We start from the raw sequence: 25354 nt of genomic DNA on the forward strand, positions 1-25354 counted from the left end.
CCCCAAAGACCCAAAATACCCTTCAAGGCCCTGAGGCTCAAAAAGACCCTGAATACCCAAAGACCCAAAACACCCAGAAGACCCAAAACACCCCGAAGACCCAAAACACCCTGAAGACCCAAAACATCCCGAAGACCCAAAACACCCCGAAGACCCAAAACACCCCAAAGACCCAAAACACCCCGAAGACCCAAAACACCCCGAAGGCCCAAAACACCCCAAAGACCCAAATCACCCTGAAGATCCAAAACACCCCGAAGACCCAAAACACCCCGAAGACCCAAAACACCCCAAAGACCCAAAACACCCCGAAGACCCAAAACACCCCAAAGACCCAAATCACCCTGAAGATCCAAAACACCCTGAAGATCCAAAACACCCCAAAGACCCAAAACACGAGACTTGTAAAGGGAACAATGAATGGTGCCAAATACAGGCAAATCCTTTAGGAGAACCTGCTTCAGAAGGCAAAAGACCTTAGATTGCGGAGAAGATGTACGTTCCGACAGGACAATGACCCCAAGCATACAGCCAACGCAACAATGGAATGAGTTCAGAACAAGAACATGAAAGTCCTTGAGTGGCCCAGCCCAAGCCCCGACTTGAATCCCATTGAGAATCTGTGGAAAGATTTGAAGATTGCTGTTCACCAACGCTCCCCATCCAACTTGACACAACTTGAGCAAATCTGCAAGGAAGAATGGGAGAAACTCCTCAAATGCAGATATGCAAAGCTGATACAGACATCCCCAAGAAGGCTCGAAACTGTGATCGCTACCAAGGTGCTTCTATGAAATATTGACTCAAGGGGCTGAATACTTATGGAAATTAGATATTTCTGTGTTTCATTTTCATTAAATTTGTAAAAATTTCTTAAAGACAAGTTTTCACTTTTTATTATGGGGTATTTAGTGTAAATCGGTAACAAAAATTTACGTTTAATACATTTTAATTTCAGGCTGTAACACAACAAAATGTGAAAAAGTCAAGGGGTGTTAATATTTTCTGAAGGCCAGGTATATGACAGATTCCAAAGGGAAACTAGAGCAATGCGACTGTGTCGCCAATATGCCTCCGCGTAATCCCTGCGCATAACAATGGGTCGATTCCCTCATTCACTGTCTTAAAAATAAGCAAGTTTGATATAAATCCTTTCAGCTGTTTTCAAGTATTCCATTTTTACCTGACATGACAGGTTTCACGTCAATCGGTGAAGCATTTTCCACGAAGGGAATTTTTTTAATATCGGCTTTCAAGCAAATATGGCTGCCATACCGTTTGACATATGACCTTACAAATGTACACTCTGCATATGTATGGGTAGGGGATCACGTTTGTGAAGTTTCGTATTGATCGGATAAGGTTTCTTTTCTGTCCAAGATGGCTGCCAAATCACGTGACCTTCGACATCATCATTTTCAAACTATATGTAACAATGGTGTTGGATGACATTTGTAAAATTTCACATTGATAGGGTAAGCGGTTTCAGAGATATAATTATTTAGTATTTTCCTTCAATCCAATATGGCTGCCACACCATGTGACCAATGACGTTTTTGTGATCAACTTTTAATTGCCATGCCTAGTTAAGACACGCGTAAAGTTTCGAGTCAAACAGTTTGGTGGTTTGAGAGAAGAGTTTTTTTAAAGGTTTTAGGTTAAATCCAATATGGCTGCCAAACCATGTGACCTATGATGTCATAAATTTAATATTTCAATACAAAGGGGTGATAGATCATATGCATGCAATTTCAGATTTTTCGGATAAGGCATTTGATTAAAACATTTATGGCTGGTATATCACTTCACTGATGTCATAATTATCATGCTTTTGTTCCCCATTGGGAGTACTTGACAATGTGCCAAGTTTGAAATTTTTCCATTCAGCGGTTTCCGAGAAATAAATTTTTATTATTTGTGTTTAATCCAAGATGGCTGCCATACCATGTGCCCTATGACATCACAATTATCATAAAAACATTCTGCATGGGTGTCACTCCTACCTTGAAAGTTTTGTCTCAATAGGACATGTGGTTGCTGAGAAAAACGAAGTTTAACCCGTAAGGACGGACGGACAACCCGAAAACATAATGCCTCTGGCCACCTTTGGGGCGGAGGCATAAAAACGTCAAAAAGCTGGTCAAAAGGGATGATAGCTTTAGAAACAGACATGAGGAGGAGTTTGACGTCATCTAACTATTGCATAAAAGCGACACATTTTTAATGTCACATTTAAATGCTTCACACTGTGTCATTTCCACAACAATATTTTTACGTCGACGCTTATGTTTGCCAAGATCAAAAAATTTGGAGCAAATAAGAATAAATTTGGCAATCTCTGATCAGTCTTTTCTTGATCGTGTTGTGTGTTCACTCGATGAGTCAAATCAAAAATGGCACCATGTCGACTGTAGAGCGTTCAAATGAACTCTTCCTGAAGAGGCCTCTGCCAGAGGGGTGAGGCTCGTATTGTCTTGTTTAGTGAGATCTGGTGCATAAACCAGGCCTCAATAATAACTTGGGTTTGTGTTCTGTAGTAAATCAGGGGGGAGGAAAACGTAACCCAAAGGGTAGCCGCTGGAGCAGTTGAAGACATCATGGCCTCAATAAGTGCAGAAAGCAATTCAAAAGTGGAAACACTTGCTGGAAAAGTGGAAGGGTGGCTTTATATTTATTATTGGGTTTTGTAAATCACTTTGCGCAAACTGTGTTTTCATACTGTGCAACTTCTGGGAATATTAAAGGGCCTACATGGGATGTTCCTGGGTTTATAAGGTATTTAAGGCATTATGAACTCTTGTGGAACAACATATTAAAACAAGAGCTTTGCTATTATATTGCAGTCATTAGTCATAGTCTTTTTATGTGCTTTATTTTGGCAGGAAACCAATATGGCCACCTTCGTCAAAAGGCACTGAGAACGAGGCTTGCTGTAACGTTTGCCATGTAAATGTAATGACCTCTACATGTTGAAGTTATAAACGTTTCACAACTTTTTTGAATTCAAAACAATTTGGAGCAATTCCGTCAAGTGGATACGGTGCGTGAGATAGAAAGAAAACTGAATTAACCGTTTGCTAAAAAAAAAAGAGAAAGGTACTTGAACATATTTTTAAAATCCAGAACAAAACAAAGTGCACAGGTCGTAAAGGTACTCGTGTAAATTATTGGCTGCAACCTTGTCTCATATCTGAATTTGCAGTTGGCAGCAATAGGTTGCATCAACCTCGCTGGCGTAATGGTTGGAGCATCCGCTCCGAATCTTGAAAGCAGTTTGAGGCCAAAACTGGCCGAGTCAAACCAAAGGCTTTAAAAATGGTACTCGCTGCTTCCTTGCTTGATGCTCAGCATTTAGAAAGGATAGAGCATGGACAAACTGTAGGTTGGCAACCATTGTGCAGGCTTGATGGGCCTAATGGCCGTTCTCCTGCAATGAACTTCCTTGTAAGGGAATTCATATTATTTATTATAAGGCCGATGACCCTGGATATGGTAAGATAGCTTTCCCATCCCCCTCCACCCCCCTTCCCATGCCCCCTCCTCCCAAGCCCTCTCCCTCCCACAGATCTTCCGATGTCCCTGTTCTCTGCTTTTGTACTTGTGTGCTTCCCTCTCTCTCCCCATCTTGTCTCCCACTCCCTTTTTTGTATGTTTTATGTGTCGGTTTTTTTTTTTGTGATTGATGTTAGCTCCTACACGAGCCTCGATCTTGTATACAAACAAAAAAGAAAAAAAAAGAAGTGAACTAGCACTGCGTATCCTTGGTATTCCATTATGCAATGGCTGCCTTCCAGGCCGGATAATGACCTGTTAAAGTTATTACATTGCTCAAGTGGTTGCGATTGGTCAGTAATTACAAGTGGTTTTTGAAAAGGAAAATATATTCTTTTTTCGTCAGATAACAATCAGAGCCATTGTTTATCTTATTCCTCTCGAGGTGACCCTACATGGTTAACCAGCAATGGGATGAGGCAGGAGGAACGCTTGGCCAATCCATCTTCACGTTTTAGCACCATTGTGATCAGAAAATGTGTTCTGCATTTGAAATTGTATTCATGTATAATGTTAATGGGGTCCTTAATGTTAGCCATGGATAATGTAAGGGATGCTTAAAACTTTTTTTTCCCTTTTACTGCTTTTCTTTATGTATGATTTATGCGTGTTCGTAATACCATGGCAACCATGTGGTGCCTTTCCTTAAAGCCTGCGGCCAACGAACCGTACGGTAAAATACCGTGCAAGCCGTTTGTTAATGTTTTGTGTGAGACGAGCAGTCCGAGTACGACATGTCGTTTATGTAAGTCGCATTTTTCCCGTTGAAAAGGCCGTTTGTGCCGAGCCTTTACACCTGGCTTACATCAGTTGCTGCCGTGGGAATGTCTGCAGTCATCGACCGTCTTTCACTCACCGGTGACATGGTAGCTTACTGTGCACGTGATTGGTGCTTTTGGTGCTCGTATCTCAGTGTTAGGCCATTTGAAACATTGTCTTCAATAATTTGCTTCTTCTTTTAATACATTGTAGAAAAATGTAAGCTTGACACTTTCGGACGATTTATGCATTTAAATATTAGCCGGCGAAGCCGGTGTTGTGAATGAACGTGTACGTATTATGTTGAAAAGCCAGGTTTTTCTAGATCCTTTGAGAATTCCAAGCTTTGACGCACCAAATCACTCAATGGAGGCCGCCATCTTGCAGATGCGGAAGTATGCACAAAAAATTGCGAAAAAGTTCAATAGGAGTTTATTTCAGTTTCACCTGTCTTTTTTTGATTCGCAATCCTATGCACCTCTAATTTGTAATTAAAATACTTTAAGACCAACCTCGTTCCCCGGGCCCGCATGGGCCCTGGTTATCTTCAACGAAAATCGTCACCAAACACCGGAACCAATGAGATTCCAGCATTTGAAAAAATATTTCAAAAACCAAATCGCTCCATGGAGGCCGCCATCTTGCGGATGCGGAAGTATGCATAAAAATTGAGAAAAAGTTCAATAGGAGTTTGTTTCACCCGTCTTTGTTTGATTCACAATCTTATGCACCTCTAATTTGTAATTAAAATACTTTAAGACCAACCTCGTTCCCCGGGCCCACACGGGCCCTGGTTATCTTCAACGAAAATCGTCACCAAACACCGGAACCAATGAGATTCGAGCATTTGAAAAAATATTTCAAAAAAGCTTATTACCGCGTTTTGGAGGCTGAAAGCGGCGTCAAATATTCCAAAATTGACGAAGAATTATTTTATAGAAATGTCGCGGCCGTAGGGGATAGTTTTTCACGGCCGGAAATATCCGAAGTTGAGACGGAATTCACCGAATTCATAAAGAAGGAAATTTTATAAATTCTAATCTCATCCAGAATGCAAATGGTGTCATTTTGAACTAGGTACGGTACCTACTACACCTACCTACTACCAACTACCTAACCTACTGATGCCATAGTGATGGGTAAAATAGTGGCAAGAGGTTTTGGCTTCGCCGGCTCATTGCAGCTTTGCAGTAGGGTACCAGTATTATTTAATTCATTGATTTGTTGAAAGCAATCATCGGTGTTCCAATACGATGATGAAACCAAAATAAGTTTACGTTGAATTCATAGTACAAAATGAATGACAAAACGGAGCAATCACCAATCTATTTCTCTCTCAGGATAAAATGATTTATCTTTTTTTTCTTCTTCTTTCATGTATAACATCCGTGTACAGGATAACATCAGCAAAACGTTTTGGCCAACTTGGCATAAAAACAAAAACATTTTGGAGTCGGAGATACTTGTTTGTTTCACTGGTGACTTCTTCATATTGTTATTGTGTGCAATTGGAATTATCCGAGTTATATAACCACGATCTATTAAATGTGCACATGAGCAGTGCGCATGTTTTTCCTTCATACACGTAACCTGGGTTATTATTTTTTTGGGAGCGATTGAGGCAGCGTTCTGTTGCCTATACACCACCCAAATAAAGGGACGTGTCATAAGAACGTGTTGCACGCTTGGAACAAAATCACACCTGTGGAGCGGGTACTCTGATATTAATAACCATTAATCCTAAAGATAATAACATGACCCACCCTGGCTGCTTCCATAGGGAGCGAGTGCTTCTCGTAAGACAAATGCGCTGTATGTATCTGCTTTGTATTTTGCATTGGCACAACTGAGAATCTGAAAGGCCAAGGATACATTGTGTTTTAAGCATCTGCCAATGTATGTGGATGATTATTTACATACATGTTTAATTGTTAGACATTCATCTTTTTCCCCACTTCCTGTCCCCGTAGATAAAGAGCACCCATTTGAACCAAGCGATTCACGATGAAAGGGAAGCGTTGGTGGAGTTGCGTGTACAGATCAGGCGTTTGAAAGGCCCTCGCGGTGCTCCTGCTATTCCGATCTCTTTGACGCTTCCCGCGCAGGTGGAATTACCCAAATGTGACCTTGCTTACCTCACAGGCAACAGCACCCCTGCCAAAAGTGACAGGCTATCTGTGGAATCTTTGGGAGAGGGTGATGATGATAGGTCATCACAGAGGCCAAGTGAAACTTCACAAGAATCCACTGAGGTCAGTTGTGTCTGAAATGAGTGACCTGATGCACCTTACATCGTATAGTAAATTAAATGAAAGTAAATGTATGATGGTAAATGCAGCACTCGCTTGATCAACAGTTATTTCGGACATACCGGTCTTGATGGTACCGGCTCACCGTCCACCGTATCTTGATGATGGCTCAAAACCACAAAATATACAGTCGTGGCCAAAAATATTTGCATCCTTGCACTTTTATCAAAGAATGCACCATTTATTCCAGAAAATTGTCGAAATTAAAAAATATTTTGTTATCCACATTTGTATTTCTTTGGTTTTCAGTGGAACAGAACAAAAAAAAAAGCTGAAAAAATTCTGCAATCTTAGCTTATTCCACACAGAAATCCTAAAATGGCCCAGACAATATTGTTGGCACCTTTTAGAAGTTGTTAGAAATAATTAGATTTCAAGCAGGTAATTCTCCTTTACTTTGGAATTGAGCTCACCTGTGGTGAGTTTCAGGTGCCTGCATTATAAAAATCACTCATTCAACCAGTTTGAATGGAGAAAATGAGTCATTCTGCTGTTTTGTGTCACTGTGTGTACCACAATGAGCATGGAAAAAAGAAATTAAACCCAGAGAATTGTCTGAGGAGGTCAGACACAAGATTGTAGCCAAGCACGGACAATCTCAAGGCTACAACTCCATCTCCAGAGAGGCATAACCACCAAATTAACACATCCACCAAACGAACACATCCACCAAACTAACACATCCACCAAACTAACACATCCACCAAACTAACACATCCACCAAACTAACACATCCGCCAAACTAACACATCCGCCAAACGAACACATCTGCCAAACTAACACATCTGCCAAACTAACACATCCACCAAACTAACACATCCACCAAACTAACACATCCACCAAACTAACACATCCACCAAACTAACACATCTGCCAAACTAACACATCCACCAAACGAACACATCTGCCAAACTAACACATCCACCAAACGAACACATCCACCAAAGCAAAACATCTACCAAACGAACACATCCGCCAAACTAACACATCCACCAAACTAACACATCCACCAAACTAACACATCCACCAAACTAACACATCCGCCAAACTAACACATCCGCCAAACGAACACATCTGCCAAACTAACACATCTGCCAAACTAACACATCCACCAAACTAACACATCCACCAAACTAACACATCCACCAAACTAACACATCCACCAAACTAACACATCTGCCAAACTAACACATCCACCAAACGAACACATCTGCCAAACTAACACATCCACCAAACGAACACATCCACCAAAGCAAAACATCTACCAAACGAACACATCCGCCAAACTAACACATCCGCCAAAGCAAAACATCCACCAAATGAACACATCCGCCAAACTAACACATCCGCCAAAGCAAAACATCCACCAAACGAACACATCGCCAAACTAACACATCGCCAAACTATCGATGAGACCTTGATGTTCCTGCGTCCACCGTACGCAATGTTATCAAGAAATTTAAGGCCCATTGCACTCGAGCCAACCTCCCTGGACGTGGCCGCAAGAGAAAACTTGATCGAATATTGCAGCGAAGGATTGCTCGAATGGTGGAGAAAGCACCTCGATCAACTGCCAAGCAGATTCAAGCTGATCTTCAGACACAAGGTACGACAGTTTCAACTCCATTCATCCGTCGCCAACTCAATGAAAGGGAGTTCTATGGTAGGAGACCCAGGAGGCTGACCCACTTCCCCCACTGCTGAGAGCGAGACATTAGAAAGCACAACTGGAGTTTTCCAAAACACACCTGAACAAGCGAAAATCCTTCTGGGAGAATGTCCTGTGGACAGATGAGACCAAATTAGAGCTTTTTAGTAAAGCACATCATCTCTATGTTTACAGAAAACAAAATGAAGCCTTCAAAAAAAAAAAGAACACTTTCTCTACAGTCAAACATGGAAGAGGTTCAGTGATGTTTTGGGGTTGCTGTGCTGCCTCTGGCACTGGGTGCCTTGAATGTGTGCATGGCATCATGAAATCAGGAGATTACCAAGGCATTTTGGGGCGTAATGTTCCACCCAGTGTCAGAAAGCTGGGTCTCCGTCGAAGGTCATGGGCCTTGCAGCAGGACAATGACCCCAAACACACTTCAAAAATCACCCAGGAATGGTTCAAGACAAAACACTGGACTGTCCTGAAGTGGCCAGCAATGAGTCCAGATCTAAATCCCATTGAACACCTGTAAGGAGATCTGAAAACAGCAGTTAGGAGAAGATCCCCTTCAAATCTGGGAGAACTGGAGCAGTTTGCACAAGAAGAGTGGGTCAAACTGCCAGTGGAGAGGTGTAGGAAGTTCATTCATGGCCATAGGAAGTGCTTGACTGCAGGTATTTTGTCCAAAGTCTGTGCTACCAAATATTAAGTCTTGGGTGTCAATAATTTTGTCAATGCTATTTCTTTTTATTTTCTGATTTTAAAGGATATATTAAGTTCAGCATCAAAAACAAAGGTTCTGCGATATTAACAGTGAAATATAGAATTGTGGAGACCAAATACTTTTGTCAATTTCAACTTCTTTTTAGAGTAAATTGTGAGTTATTTGAAAAAAGTGCAAGGGTGCCTATATTTTTGGCCACGACTGTATGTGTGATGTTATTATCGATGTATTTATCCATTCATGCTATTAGCTTGTCTACTGTGTCACAATGTTCTTGTTCCTGTCATGAACTCAAAACTTGTATTCACAAACAATGTGTCTGATGGAAAATGTAGGAGCACAAGCAACTCAAATTTTTGACAAAAAAGACAAATGTATGTCCATGCTCAGGTAGGCCAGAAAACATAGTCTGGCAATCTTTGAAGTTGAACTCTCCAACCTTTCAAAGTTAAAGAAACTAAAATCTGGTGGTCTTGGGATTTTAGAAACGAATCTAGAAGGAATGAGACAAATTATGAAACATCTGAGTGGTAATGGAGTTAAGATTTTATCATTTGGTTTTGATATTGATGAAGAAACTCAACGCCAACGTATGAAAAGCAGAGATACTAGTATTAGTGAAGAAGACATTACAACTCGTATTAATGCTAATAGTTTGATAAAATATTTAAAGAAAAGGATTTATTTGAACACATCTACTTTAATGATAAAGAAAAAGAAAATTTCCCCATTGACCTTTACAATTCAGTAAATTATATTTTTCAATAAATAAATACAGAAAATGAATGTACAAGAAAGAGCAACAAGGTTTAAGGAACATCAAGAGTTGGTTTCAAAAGTTGAAAAGCAAGAGGAAGACATAAAGAAGAAACGCAGACAGAAACTAACGGGTGAAGAAGTGTTTGAAAGAAAACAAAATAAATTTTTTAAACCGCTTTTAAAAACTTCCCAACAAAGCGAACAACCCTCCACAATTCCCACGATGGAATACACTCCTGGAAAACTTCAAATGCTTAAAGATTTGAGTCAAATGACAGAGCAAGAATTAGAGGATATAGGAGAATTAGAATATGATGATGGATTATTTCAACAACTGAAAAAGGTAAATCAACCTCCTGATTATGTTGTGGAAGCTCTTCAGAACAATGAATATTCAGCGATTTCAAAAACCAGAGCAGGTCTCATTCCAACAAAAAAACCAGCACAGTTCTATCTTGTTAAAGAGAAGGTATTGATATTTCATGATAAATTGATGTTCTTAAGTTCTGCCCGACCACTTATTAAATTAACCTCTAGATTAATGTTTCTTCTCACAAAAGATGGATACTATAGTTCAAGTTATTTTGATGAAACGTTGAATACACAAAGTGAAGATGATAGGGTATATATGGATTTACTAAACTCGCTTGATTATGGAGTTTCTGTTGCTGGTAAAAGTAAGAATAATGAGAAGGAGAAACATTATTGAAGCTTTAAGTAAGCTCGGTCCAGGGGTTAGCTTTCTTCCAAATGACTCATCACAGTTAGTTAATAGACTGTTATTGGTATAAGGTAGTAAGAAGGCTGGAAACAACAATTGCTTTAATGAAGCATCAGCCATTTTAGACCAGCTGATGAATATGAAAATAATTAATAAATGTCAATGCAAAGATATTTTATTACATATTAAATAAGATGAGAAGCACAATTCTTAGTTTTAATTTCACGACAAGTGATCACATGTCTTCATTTCCATACCCACTACAACTTGACCCCACAAGAGAATATGAGGCATCGTTATTGTTTATGGAAACTTACAATACCCTTTTTAATATCACAGAGAAAAACATGTTTAGTTATAATCCAGGAAGCGGATATAAAACTATAACAGTTCCACCCGGAGCATATGAGATTTCCCAACTATCTTCTGAAATTGCTGGTCTTATGAAAGACCAAGGTGATGAACCGAAAAAATATTGTCTATTTGCCTGTGTCAGGAAAAGCTTTGAAATTAATCAAACCCTTTGAAACGGGACAAAAAGCTTTGAAATAAATAATCAACAAACTTACTTGAATCTCGCTGATAGTTTCTTGTTGTGTTAATTTACATTCACTAAGGCTGCGAATAACACTAATGCTACACTCGTAAATGATTTCTTCTGGAAAATGTTTGATAGTGTCCGTTTGTATATTTGAACACAAGAGGTTGAAGCAGTTGATTATATCTCTGCTACATCTCAAATGATGAAATTTGCACTATATTCGCTTAGTGATAGAATGGGTAAGGGAGCTGTTGAAGGTTTTATTCCTGATATGTCAATGGGAACAAACACAGACCCTGGTTATAATCAAAGAACGTCAATGTATAACGATGATACAAAAGCAGACAATAGTTTTACCATAACAGTTCCCCTTATTAAGGGTATATTTGGGTATATTTGGATTTGGATTAAGGGTATATTTGGATTTGGTGATTATGATAAAGTTCTGCATGGACTTAAAATTAGATTTCAACTGCAAAGGATTGATAATGAAAATAGATTGCTTTTTGGTGTCACCAATGCTTTCGCTGCACAAAATAAATTTGTTATTAATGAAATGTGTTGGTATATTAGCGAATATACTCCTAATCTTAAAATGGAAGAGATGTTGAATGAAAGACTTAACTCAAAGAAACCATTAAATGAATCATACCTTAAAAGAAGATGCCAACACGTTAAACTGAACCAAATATTGTAAAACTGAATTGTAAAACGTTAAACTGAACCAATGTAGAACTTGCTAAATATTGTAAAAAAAAAAAAAAAAAATTGATAATGTGGTTATTTGTATGAGAGATTAATTAACAAAGTTGTCTAAAAATACAAAGAATATTATTATGAATTTAGAAGATATTAATGGGAATGGGTCTCATCAGGTTTGTATTCATAATAGATAGGGGAAAAATTATTTTGATAATTATGGCCTTCCACTGCCTCTAGAAGTAATTCACTTCTTACAGAATGGTGTTCATCAAACATTTCAAGTCCAAGACCGATTCCAAATGTGGTCAATTTTGATGATATGTATTATTTCAACTTTTTTTTTTTTTTTTTTTTTTTTGTATACAAGATCGAGGCTCGTGAAAGAGCGAACATTAATCACACAGAAAGACAAACAGACACACAAAACAAATAACATCGGGAGCGGTAGACAAGATGGGGAGAGAGGGGGAAGGACACAAACACAACATTTGAGAGCAGGGACCGAGAGACATGGAGACATCGAGAGAACTGTGGGAGGGAGAGGGCTTTGGGGGGAAGGCATGGGAAGGGGGGGGGGGGGGGTGGGAGAGGTATAAAACGTATAGACACTGCCAAGACTTCCAGGAAAGAAGTTGGAATTTCAAACAAGGTGGATCTGGGGTGAATTAGTGGGGGTAGAAAAGATCAAGGTTTTGGATGGGGGAAGATAAGAGATGGTGGTGAACAGCTGTTTTGAAGACCTGGAGGGAGGAGTGTGATTGAAGTGAGTATGGGAGTTTGTTCCAGAGGCGGGAGAAAAGAGGAATGAAAGAGTGAAGGTGAGCATAGAGCCGAGATTTCGGCAGTTTAACCATCAGAGGGTGGCTGGCAGATCTTGTGCGACCTGTAGGAATATTTGGGGGACAGAGCACAGAGAGCTGGGGGAGCAAGGCCGGAGAGGAGTCGGTAGAAGACAGAAAGACCACCTACCTGCCTGCGGTGAGTGAGTGAAAGGCCCTCAGAGATAGCTTCATCGCGGGAGATTCCAATGATTCTGAAAGCTTTGGAAATCGACAGCGTGAAGCCGAGCCAGGTGTGAGGCAGGAGCACCAGCCCATAGGGGAGAACAGTAGTCCATTGAGCTGCGGATGAAAGCCTTGTATGTGGTGAGGAGCTCAGGTGTGCCTAGGAAGGACTTCGCACGACGGAGGATGCCCAGTCGGCGACTGGCTTTGGAGGCCAGCTTGGAAATGTGGTTTTCCCAAGAAAGATCATGGCAGATGGTGAGACCCAAAAGCTTGAGCGACAGAACTTCTTGGAGAGGATTGTTGAGAAAGTAGATCGGAGGGTTGTCCAGTCGATCTTTTCGGAGAGACATAGTAAGAGTGTGAGATTTGTCAGGATTGAAAGACATGTTCCACATGTTTGACCAGTCTGTGATTTTGTCCAGGTCTTCAGAGAGTGAGGAGGCTGCAGACTGCCGATCTGAGGGAAGAGGAATGGAGCGGCAGAGAGTGGAGTCATCAGCAAAGAGATAGAGGATTTTCCAGAGAGTCGGAGAGATCATTGATAAAGACCAGAAAAAGCACAGGGCCCAGCACACTGCCTTGGGGAACTCCAGTCTGAACGGGAAGGGGAGATGAGAGAAATCCATTCAGGGCCACACGTTGACTACGACCAGAGAGGAAGTCCGCAAGCCATGCATGGAGATTTCCATGGATACCATAGGAGGAGAGTTTGGTGAGCAGAGCTGGGTGCCAGACCGTATCAAAGGCACGTGATATGTCAAGGGAGACAGCTCTGATTTCCTGTTTGGCATTGAGGACCTCCATCCATTGTTGAGACAGCAGAAGCAGCATGTCCAGAGTAGAGTGACCTGGTCTGAAACCAAATTGATGATCAGAGATCAAGCCATTGGAGAAGAGGAAAGATTTCATATCCGAAGCAATGATGGATTCCATGACTTTGCTGATAATTGGGAGCAGGCTGATTGGTCTGTAGTTGCAAGGATCTGTTTTTGCACCTTTTTTGTGTAAAGCGGTAATGTTTGCTGATTTCCAGGATGCTGGCAGATGACCTTGAGCAAAAGATAGGGTGAAAAGAACAGAGAGAGGGTGAGATAGAGCGGCAGAGCAGGATTTTAGGACCCGTGGGCTGATGCCATCTGGTCCAGTTGCAGAATCAGAGTCGAGGTTTGACAAAAACTCCTCCACCTTGTCAGGAGAGAAGGTCACAGAGTCCAGGAGCAGTTTGGTTCGACTGGGAAAGGTGGGAACAGAGAGAGATGGGTTTGGGACTAAGGATTTTGAGGCAAACACAGAGTTGAGGCATTCGGCTTTGTCACGTGCGATGTCAACTGTGTGGCCATTTGAGGTAAGGGAGGGGATGGAGGGGGAACAAACACCAGAAACGGATTTGACCAGACGCCACCAGGATTTGGAGGAAGGAGACAGGTTTGAGAGTTAATTCTTGAGTGAGGAGAGATAGTGCTTCCTGGCACTCCTGAGGGTAGACACACACTTGTTCCGAGCTTGGTGGAAGGAACTGAGATTTCCTTCAATTGGATTAGCCTTCCAAGAGGCAAAGGCAAGTTGTTTCAGGGCAACTGCCTCACCACAAGATTCAGTGTACCATGGACGGGAGGAAGGGTAAGACAACTGAAGGCGAGATGGGATAAATCTATGCATGAGAGAGATCAGTTTGCTTTGGAAGAATTCCCAGGAAGAATTGATGTCAGAGGCAGTGGAGATGGGAGACCAATCCAGACGATTGATGGCTGCTTGAAGACCGTCCCAGTCGGCCTGAGTGAAATGCCAGACTCGTCGACGCTGAGGAGGCTCTCTGAGAATGGCCAGAGAGATGTCCACTTTGACAAGCACATGATCAGAAGAACCGATTGGAGCAGAAGAAGAGCAGCACACATTAGCAGGGAAGTTAGTCATAACCAAGTCTAGAAGAGAAGATACTCCATTGGCTGAGATCCGGGTCGGGAAATTGACAGATTGTGTCAATCCCAGTGAGTCACAGAAGTCCTTTGCTGAGGTGCCATGACTGGTGAGAGAGGAACCCACACCCAACCAGGTGGCATGATGACAATTGAAGTCACCACATATGAGGAAGAGAGAGTTGGGATGAGTGGATAGAAGTTGGTCCATGTTGTCAGACAGTGAAATGTAGATGGAGTCATCACTGTTTGGGGGACGGTACAGAACACATATGAACAAAAGGTGGGAGCGGAGAGGAAGCCGTAGCCAGAGGTACTCCTGGGGGTGAGGAGGAGAGAGGGCAGTGCAAGGAGAGTGAGGAAGAGAGTTTTTGATAAAGATAGCCACCCCACCACCAGGCCGAGGCTCAGGTCTATCATACCGGAGGAGGGAGTAACCAGGAAGAGATATTAAGGAATCAGAGACATCTTGAAGGAGGAAAGTCTCTGTTAAGCAGATCAAGTCTGGATTGCCAGAAGCAACCTGTATGGAGAGATCAGTCAGGTTTGAGCGAAGGCCCCGGATGTTTGAGGTCCATACCGTTAATGAAGAGAGAGGGGGAGCATCGGGTACAGGACAGGGGAGGGGAGGAGTAGAGTAAGATGAAGGATGAGAGGGGGAGGTAGGGAGAGCAGTTGTTAGTGTGTCAGCGATTGCAGAAGAGTTCCAAGAAAGGGAAGGATGAGGAGGATGAAAGGTTTGAAGGTGAAGGGATGAGGCACAGTGAGGGGTTGTTTGAGGGGGGGGCAGAGGAAAGAAGAAGGTTGGGGGGGGGGGGGGTGGAGGTATGAGATAGAAGGGAGACGAAGTGGGGAGGAGGCAGCTTTGAGGAGGAGGGGAGAGGAGGGAGAATTGGAGAGGAATGGTATGGGGGGAGATTTGAATGGGAGGGGTTGGGGGGGAGTTTTGAAGGGGAGGAGAGAGGGGGGAGTTTAGGAGGGGAAGGGCAAGGGGGGAGTTCAGGAGTGGAAGGGCAAGGGGGGAGTTCAGGAGTGGAGGGGTAGGGGGGGAGTTTAAGAGTGGCGGGGCAAGGGGGGAGTTTAGGAGTGTAGGTGCAAGGGGAGGGATTTGGATGGGAGGGGCAAGAGGGGAGTTTAGAAAGTGGATGATTAATGAAAGACGAACATTGAAAACAAATTGGGTTTGTTGTGATTTTCAAGTTAGCAATCCGGTTCAGAATGATGGAGGAGGGATGGAATGAATGTGAATTTAGACCATGTAGTGAGGGAGATGTATAAGATATTGAATTTCTTTTTTTTGAGGTGGAATGAGTTGGAGAGGAAATTGAGAAAAGCCTTTTAAATAGGAAGAAAAACAGCGTGTTGTAAAATACCACTGAGTAAAACACTGAAGGGGAAAGGTTATACATATTTAAATAATATTTAAACAGAACCGTGAACAATCTTACGTGCACAAAAATACCAACGGGGGGAGAGCCGAGAGGGACCACCACGAGTCACGTGAAGGGCAAACGGTGGATGTAAACTCAACTCAACAATAATGTAAATTTTGATGATGTCATTTTTAATCTAATATAAATGACATGTTGGAAAAGATGGTTCTATCTTTGGCGTATCCCAAGAGTTGGACATTGATTTATCAAATTATTATACAAAGGCACAGGCTGCATGACAAAAATATAACATAACAAAAAATATTGTTGCGGTTTTGCGAATAAAAGGCAACCCCCCTGTAGTTAGTTACACCACAACATGTAGCCTCCTACAGGTAGTTATTTCTTATTAAATGTAAAGCATAGGCCCTTTCCAGTGTTTAGTAATAAAGACCAAATATGCGTTGAGTCAGGCAGGATGATTGTAGGCCTCGTTGAGGCCTAAAGTGCCTCGTCATGGGACTAGACTAGGCCCTGCAGGCCTGAAGGAGGAATAAAACCTTCCCCGAAGGAGGAACGAGACATTCCTGGGAGGAGGAGCAGCGAGCAACCAATGGGAGCTAAAGGGAGTGGCCGGGGGTGGCCAATGAGGGGCTGTCACGTCACGTGACCCCCGGCGGCCAATTGAGACCCATGGAACATTCGGGTAGGGGATCGGGGGGTTATAAAAACCCGGCCCAGAACACACTCTCTCTCCTGCTGGGCTCCTGCTATCCTGATCGGTCCTCTGGTTCCTGCTCCTGGTACGTCATCGCTCTTCGTCCCTGCCGCGATAGTCTCCGGCTGTTGGCGCTGTGGGTTGGAGCGATTCCTGGGGCTTTCGTCCACCAAGCTCATTCGCACGAGCTGCACAACGAAGCCCATTCGCACGAGCTGCACAACGAAGCCCATTCGCACGAGCTGCACGACGAAGCTCATTTGCACGAGCTGCACAACCGAGCCCATCCGGGCGAGCTGCACGAAGCGGCCGCACTTCCCTGTGCATTACCCTCTTCCCCCCTTCCCCGAACGAATGAGGGCCCTTGTCTTGGAGTCTAGGTAAAGCTATTAAGATTCTTTGCTTTGTCTCTGTTCTGTACGTACCTGTAAATAAATACTGTGTTTGGTATTTCCAACCTGGCCGTCATTGTCCTTTTCCATCCATTAAACAAGCATCGCCTAAATTAAAACCGCTCAATCGGGTCCTATAGTGTAACGGCACGGGTCACGCGACACACAACCGCTCGGGCGTCAGGAAGAAGTGTGACTTGTGCGGGGTTCAGTCCCCGTTCTCACGGCTGTGTGTGTCCGAAGGTATTCGGGTTGTGACCTTTAACCCTTCCACGCGCAGCTGCGGGCTCGGCGGCTGGAGTTGCCTAGCAATCCGTCAACCACGAGTGTAGTTGTGGTCGACGGCCTCAGTGGACCCGGAGTTCGAGGGGGAGCAGGGCCTAAATCCCCCTAAGTACATCGACGAACCCGGGTTTCGCAACAATATTAATATTAAAAATACATATAAATTAATCAATTATCCAAGCCCCACAGGTGCCAATGACTTAATTCGATTTAATGATTTATCACATTATATATCTTTAAATAAAACAGCACGTTTTTTTAAACAAGTATAATTTACAACCACAACACCTGGTTCTACAAACCATACACCTTTCCTTATTAAATTTAACTATCTACTTACAATTGAACTTCATAAAGAAGGACATGTAGTTAAGATGAGAATCAATAAATGGGTGTATGATTTAGGGTGTAATTGGTCCTTTTCAATAAACTTAGAAGACCGACATGATTTTAATCAGTCTCGTAAAGAAGAATATTACCCGCTTGTTGAGGCTAATGAGATATGTGGAAGCACAATTAGCAAACAACAAATACACAATTTCAAGAATAGAAAATTATATAATGGCAAAGCGATAGTTTATATCACAAAGAAGGAAGGAATAAGATAAATATACAAAGCCAAGGAATACAAACCGATTTGAAAATAGCAAGATTGTGTGGTATTACTTGTCATCATATTCATCTCTCTTATATTTCAGAAACATGAATTTTTTTATACATAAATGGCAGGGAGAAGACTAAAGAGAATTATAATTTTTGTATTCAAGGATACTTACAAGAAAAGGGTGTTAGATATTACATTCCTTATGAATTATAACATAGACATGGGAAATTTTTAATTAAGAACTGATATTGCTAAATTAACTGGTCTTATACTGATATTGCTAAACCCACAAATGAAGATTTGATTAAAATATTAAATAAAAATCAACTTCTAAAAGTTATGAAATATAAAACTCTTTTAGAAACCATCAACCAATCTTATTGGTATCCTATTATGAGAAAAACAAGTGAATCCTCTTGGATTGCGCTGAGGTTCGGGCATGGAATTTCGAGCCTCGATCATGGTTCGAGCCTCGATCTTGTATACAAAAATAATAATAATAATAATAAGAACCTTGGGCCGAATCTCGCGCTTCACCAGTGCGCGTGCGCGAATTTACGTCACGTCGGCAGCGAGAAGGGGTTCCCCAACACGAACCAATCAGGAACTGCCACGTCACACTTATATGATCTCAGAATTCCTGTGACAGGAATTCGCGTTACACTGGCTGGAAGTCATTCGCTAGAGGCGCTTCCTCAGCGCTAATAATTACAGATACAAGAATATCTCAAACTCCAGATGAATATATGTATAATATTATATGGGGAGATGATTCAAGGGTAGCAAGGGATGAGGAAGGACTTGAAGAAGAGAGGGAAGAGAGAGAAAGAAGAGAGAAGGAGGAGAGGAAGAAAAAAGATGAGGAGGATATGGAGGAAAGAGAGAGGGAGGAAAAATGTAAAAATATGGAAACCAGTGAGATTTAAATACAAGATTGGAGGTATTACAGAAAATAAATCAAACTCAACGCACTGAGGAGGAAAATAAAGAAATTAAACGTCTGATGAAAATATTATTTCCAAGAATAACTCCAATTTTGGGGAGGGGGTTTAAACGAGAAAGTGGAAATAAAGAAGAAAAAGATTATGTAGTTGATGATGTTTGTGTTATTGACTTTAGTTAAAGTTTTACATACATATTTTTTCCCTAAATAAATGGAGGAGAGAGTGAAGACATTCCTCAGGATTCTTTATGTTTTAAAAACCAAGATAGAAATGTATATGTTGGAAACCAAAAAGGTTTTCGCACTCTGTATGAATTTTTCTCATAAATAAATGAGTTATTGTGTTCTGTAAAAAGAAAACCAATACTAAAAATATCACATATGTTAAAAGTAAAAATAATAGAGTTTATCAAAAGGGAATATGTTTAGTGTGTAACTCTAAAAAGTGTCAATTCATTTCTAAGCATAAAAGTGGGGGAGATATACAAAAGTTTTTGTCAGGGAGTAAATTTACAAGAACTGGAATTCCAGGGGAATTACACTGACCAGGGTATTCTTTCTGTGGTCCAGGAACAAACTTGGATAAAAGATTAGATGAGGCTGACAATCCTAAGCCTTGGTCTAAACCTCTAAATAGGGTTGATGAAGTGTGTATGAAGCATGATATTGCTTATGGAGATAGCACTACATTGGATGAAAAACACGAAGCCGACAGAGAAATGTTGTATAATTTGTCTTTGATATGAAATCCAATGTTGAGAGAGAAAGTTGATCGATTTATTGTGAAAAAATTGATAAGTGCTAAATTGAGACTTGGGCTTGGTTATCACAAAAACGATTAAGCTCTAATGATGTCATCAAGACTGAGGAGCAAATAGCTTTAGCTGATGAATTACATAAACCTATAATCACAAAGTTTAAAAGAAGGAAGGTTTATTCCAAAGGGGTTGATTACATCTGGTCTGCTGATTTAATTGAACTAAATAATGATAAGGGATGCAAGTATGCTTTAACCGTTATTGATTTGAGGAGTAGATTTGCATGAGTTGTTCCTTTGAAAAACAAAAGGGGTAATACTCTTATGTTAGCTTTCAGTTAAATATTTGGTAGAAGCAAAAGGAAACCAAAGAGGTTATGGACTGATGAGGGAACAGAGTTCTATAACAAAATATTTATTACCCCTTTTGCATAATGAAATTTCTTAAAGATAATGGTATAACATTACACAGCACTTTTAATGAAGGAAAAGCAGTTGTTATTGAGCATCACTTTGAAAGAGAGATTATCTTACTATAATTCACCAAATGTCCGTCCATCTGTCTGTCTGTCCGTCCGTTCAAAGGTACCGCAAAAATGGCTGAACCGATCGCAACGATATTTTGGGTGGGTAATCCTGGGATCTCCTGGAGATTGTCTCCTGGAGGTATATTGTTTTTCCAATTTCAGCTTTGGCCTCCAGCATTTTCAGGTTTGGACTCCCGCATAATGTTATTTTCCCGGGTGCCGCACAAACGGCTGCACCGATCGCTGCACGGCTGCACCGATTGGACTCGGTGACCTTGGACAAAGACCTTTTATAAGGACATGGGTTGAATCCCTGCTTGAGAGAATGCCAACCCCCTCCCCGCCATCACGGTCGTCTCTCCAACTCACAATCCGACGAGATATGCGGAAAGGACGACCCAAAATCAATTATCTTCTTTTTGATTCGTATATAAACATCATTAAAAGTAAATAATGACCTCGGCCAAAGTTCAAACGACGTGAGTTTAATCTCTACATGAGAGAATTCCACATAGCTATTTGGGTGGTGTATACTCGAACAGATCGCTGTCTCCATCGATCTTGCCAAGGCCGTAACACCTATCGGCTCAAAATCCTTTTAACTGTTGACTTGGTAGTTTTCACAATGAAGGAAACATTAACAATGTTGTTAAAAGTTTATTTTGTGATTAATTTGTGATTGGAGTTATCTTGTTTGGAATGAAAAAACAGAAATCGAGTTTAAGCAAATGATGACATGCCGTGATGGTTTCTACCTTCTAAACGTGAACTTTGCGAATCGCCATATGCATATTCGCCACGGACCCACGATCGATGTTTCTATATGTGAACGTACCTGTTTGTTTGCGAACGGGTACGTTTTTCATGGAAGTCCTTCACGAACTTGCTGTCCATGTCTGACGTGCGACTGCAGGTGCTACATGAATGTGGAATTTATTGATTTCATGCTTTAGCATTCGCCGTATCTGCATTGCCTGTTTTCTTCCAGCCTCCCACCCGTGCATAGCACGGGTACCTTGCTCGTGTAAAAAATTCACTCAACTCGGTTTTCAACAATGGGTATCTATAATTCAGGACATTGTAGATAATTACAATAATACAGTTCATTCATCAACAAAATTAAAACCATCGGAAACATTTACAAAATTCGAATATGAAAAGGAGATTAATTTGAGAAAGCCCAAGTTCAAAGTTGGTGATATTGTAGGAATATACAGATGGAAAAGTTATTTTGAGAAAGGTTATACAAAGAGATGGACTAATGAGCTCTTTAAAATTGTTGATGTAACGAATACAATTCCTTGGACTTACAAATTATATGTTTTAAAAGGAGAAGAGATTTTAGGTTCATTTTATTCTCAGAAATTACAAAAGACACAGGCATGCAGATAATACCCTTGAAAGCAATAGGTTGACACTTCACAAGCCACTACTATACAGGGATGGGAGGATTAATGTTGTTGTTTGGGGGTTAGGAATATAGAAATATACCTTATTCCTGGACTACAATCCTCCTCAATCCTGAGTAGCTCTTCTATGAGACCGCTCTCAAGAAACTCTTCATAATTATTTCGTAGTCTAAGAGTTGTTCTTAAAAATGGGTTCCACTTTTCACCTTTTTTTGAGCACCCGTCTTTTTTTTTTTTTTTTTGTATACTGAATCGAGGCTCGTGAAAGAGCTAACATTTACTTCACAACCAAATCAACCAGACAAACAAAACACACAAAAAGCGGGAGCGGAAACAAGATGGGGAGAGAAGGTGAAACACACAAACACAACATTTGAGAGCAGGGAGATGTGTGGAAGGGAGAGGGCTTGGGGGGAGGAGGCATGGGAAGGGGGGGGGGGGGGTGGAGGGAGAAGTATAAAACACAAGGACACCAATGACTTCCAGGACAGAAGTTGGTATTTCAAAAAAGTGGAATTGGGGTGAAATTAGCGGGGGTAGAAAAGATCAAGGTTTTGGATGGGGGAAGATAAGAGATGGTGGTGAACAGCTGTTTTAAAGACCTGGAGGGTGGAGTGGGATTGAAGAGAGTGAGGGAGTTTGTTCCAGAGGCGGGAGAAAAGAGGAATGAAGGAGTGAAGGTGAGCAGAGAGTCTTGATTTTGGCAGTTTGACCATAAGAGGGTTGCAGGCAGATCTTGTGCGACCTGTAGGAATATTTGCAGGACAGAGCCCAGAGAGAGCTGGGGGGGCAAGGCCAGAGAGGAGTCGGTAGAAGATGGAAAGACCACCAACCTGCCTGCGGTGAGTGAGTGAGAGGCCCTTGGAGTTAGCTTCATCGCGGGAGATTCCAATGATTCTGAATGCTTTGGTTTCAACAGCGTGAAGACGAGCTAGGTGTGAGGCAGGAGCACCAGTCCAGAGGGGAGAGCAGTATTCCATTGAGCTGCGGATGAAAGCCTTGTATGTGGTGAGGAGCTCAGGTGTGCCAAGGAAGGACTTCGCACGACGGAGGATGCCCAGTCGGCGACTGGCTTTGGAGGCCAGATTTGAAATGTGGTTTTCCCAGGAAAGATCATGGCAGATAGAGAGACCCAAAAGCTTGAGTGACAGAACTTCTTGGAGAGGATTATTCAGAAAGTGGATGGGAGGGTTGTCCAGTCGGTCTTTTCGGAGAGACATCGTAAGAGTGTGAGATTTGTCAGGATTGAAAGACATGTTCCACTTGTTTGCCCAGTCTGTGATTTTGTCCAGGTCTGCAGAGAGTGAGGAGGCAGCAGACTGCCGATCTGAGGGATGAAGAATGGAGCGACAGAGAGTAGAGTCATCAGCAAAGAGATACAGAGGATTTTCAAGAGAGTCAGAGAGATCATTGATGAAGACCAGTAAAAGCACAGGGCCTAGAACACTGCCTTGTGGAACTCCAGCCTGAACAGGAAGAGGAGATGAGAGAAACCCATTCAGGGCCACACGTTGACTACGACTAGAGAGGAAGTCCGCCAGCCATGCGTGGAGATTTCCATGGATACCAAAAGAGGAGAGTTTGGTGAGCAGAGCGGGGTGCCAGACCGTATCGAAGGCACGTGATATGTCAAGGGAGACTGCTCTAATTTCCTGTTTGGCATTGAGGACCTCCATCCATTGTTGAGAAAGCAGAAGCAGCATGTCCAGAGTAGTGTCCAGGTCTGAAACCAAATTGATGATCAGAGATCAAGCCATTGGAGAAGAGGAAAGATTTCATATCTGAAGCAATGATGGATTCCATGACTTTGCTGATAATTGGGAGAAGGCTGATTGGTCTGTAGTTGCTGGGATCTGTTTTTGCACCTTTTTTGTGCAAAGCGGTGATGTTGGCAGATTTCCAAGCAGATGGAAGATGACCTTGAGCAAAAGAGAGGGTGAAGAGAACAGAGAGAGGGAGTGAAAGAGCGGAAGAACAGGATTTTAGGACCCGTGGGCTGATGCCGTCAGGTCCAGTTGCAGAATCCGAGTCGAGGGTTGACAGAAACTTTTCCACCTTGTCAGGAGGAAAGGACACAGAGTCCAGGAGCAGCTGGGTACGACTGGGTACGGTGGGTACAGAGAGGGATGGGTTTGGGACACAAGATTTAGAGGCAAACACAGAGTTGAGGCATTCAGCTTTTTCACGTGCGGAGTCAGCCGTGTGGCCATTTGAGGTGAGGGAGGGGATGGAGGGGGAACAAACACCAGAAACAGATTTGACCAGACGCCACCAGGATTTGGAAGCGGGAGACAGATAAGAGAGTTCGGTCCTGAGAACGGAGAGATATTGTTTCCTGGCTCTCCTGAGGGTGGACACACACTTGTTTCGGGCTTTGTGAAAGGAAATGAGATTTCCTTCCGTTGGATTTTCTTTCCAGGAGACGAAAGCAAGTTGTTTCTGGGCAATAGCCTCACCACAAGATTCCGTGTACCATGGACGGGAGGAAGGGTATGACAACAGAAGACGAGATGGGATAAATCTGTGCATGAGAGAGAGCAGTTTGCTTTGGAAGAATTCCCAGGAAGAATTTATGTCAGAGGCAGTAGAGATGGGAGACCAGTCCAGATGATTGATGGCTGCTTGAAGACCGTGCCAGTTGGCCTGAGTGAAATGCCAGACTCGTCGACGCTGAGGAGGCTCTCTGAGAATAGTCAGAGAGATGTCCACTTTAACAAGCACATGATCAGAAGAGCCGATTGGAGCAGAAGAAGAGCAGCAGACATTTTCAGGGAAGTTAGTCATAACCAAGTCCAGAAGAGAAGATGCTCCGTTGACTGAAATCCGGGTCGGGAAATTGACAGATTGTGTCAGTCCCAGTGAGTCACAGAAGTCCTTTGCTGAAGAGCCATGGCTGGTGAGAGCGGTACCCACAACCAGCCAACTGGCATGGTGACAGTTGAAATCACCACATATGAGGAAGAGAGAGTTGGGATGGGTAGACAGAAGTTGGTCCATATTCTCAGACAGCGAGATGTAGATGGAGTCATCACTGTTTGGTGGACGGTACAACACACATGAACAAAAGGTGGGAGCGAAGGGGAAGCCATAGCCAAAGGTATTCCTGGGGGTGAGGTGGAGAGAGGGCAGTGCAGGGCGAGTGAGGAAGAGAGTTTTTTTATAAAGATTGCAACCCCACCTCCAGGACGAGGCTCAGGTCTATCATACCGGAGTAGGGAGTAACCTGGGAGAGATACCAAGGAATCAGAGACATCATGAAGGAGGAAAGTTTCTGTTAAGCAGATCACGTCTGGTTTGTCAGAAGCAACCTGTATGGAGAGATCAGACATGTTTGAGCGAAGGCCCCGGATGTTTGAGGTCCATACTGTTAAGGAAGAGGAAGGGGGAGCATCGGATACAGAACAGGGGGGGGGGGGGGGAGCGGTAGGGTAAGATGTGGAAGAGGAGGAAGAGGTAGGGAGAGCTGTTGAAGGTGTGTTAGAGATTACAGAATAGCTCGGAGAAAGGGAAGGATGGGGCAGACAAAAGGTTTGATGGTGATTGGGAGAGGCGCAGTGAGGTGTTATTTGACGAGGGGGAAGAGCGAGGCAGAAGGTTGAGGGAGATGAAGGTGAAAGTTGGAAGGGGGAAGAAGCGGGGAGGACGCTTTGAGGGGGAGGGGAGTCTAGGAGGGGAGGAGCGAGGGAGAGTCTCGGAGGGGAG

At 42.5% G+C, this 25354-nt stretch overlaps 1 protein-coding gene across 1 annotated transcript in view; it reads left to right on the forward strand.

Moving 5' to 3' along the window:
* Positions 1-25354, forward strand: part of RALBP1 (ralA binding protein 1) — a 137607-nt gene that overhangs the window by 107909 nt on the left and 4344 nt on the right. The window contains exon 11 of the mRNA XM_068105826.2: positions 6282-6563. Within this exon, the coding sequence (XP_067961927.2) occupies positions 6282-6563 (282 nt within the window). The remainder of the gene's footprint in view (positions 1-6281; positions 6564-25354) is intronic.

This window comes from Myxine glutinosa, chromosome 2, assembly GCF_964187855.1.
Source record: "Myxine glutinosa chromosome 2, kmMyxGlut1.1, whole genome shotgun sequence".
NCBI lineage: Eukaryota > Metazoa > Chordata > Myxini > Myxiniformes > Myxinidae > Myxine > Myxine glutinosa.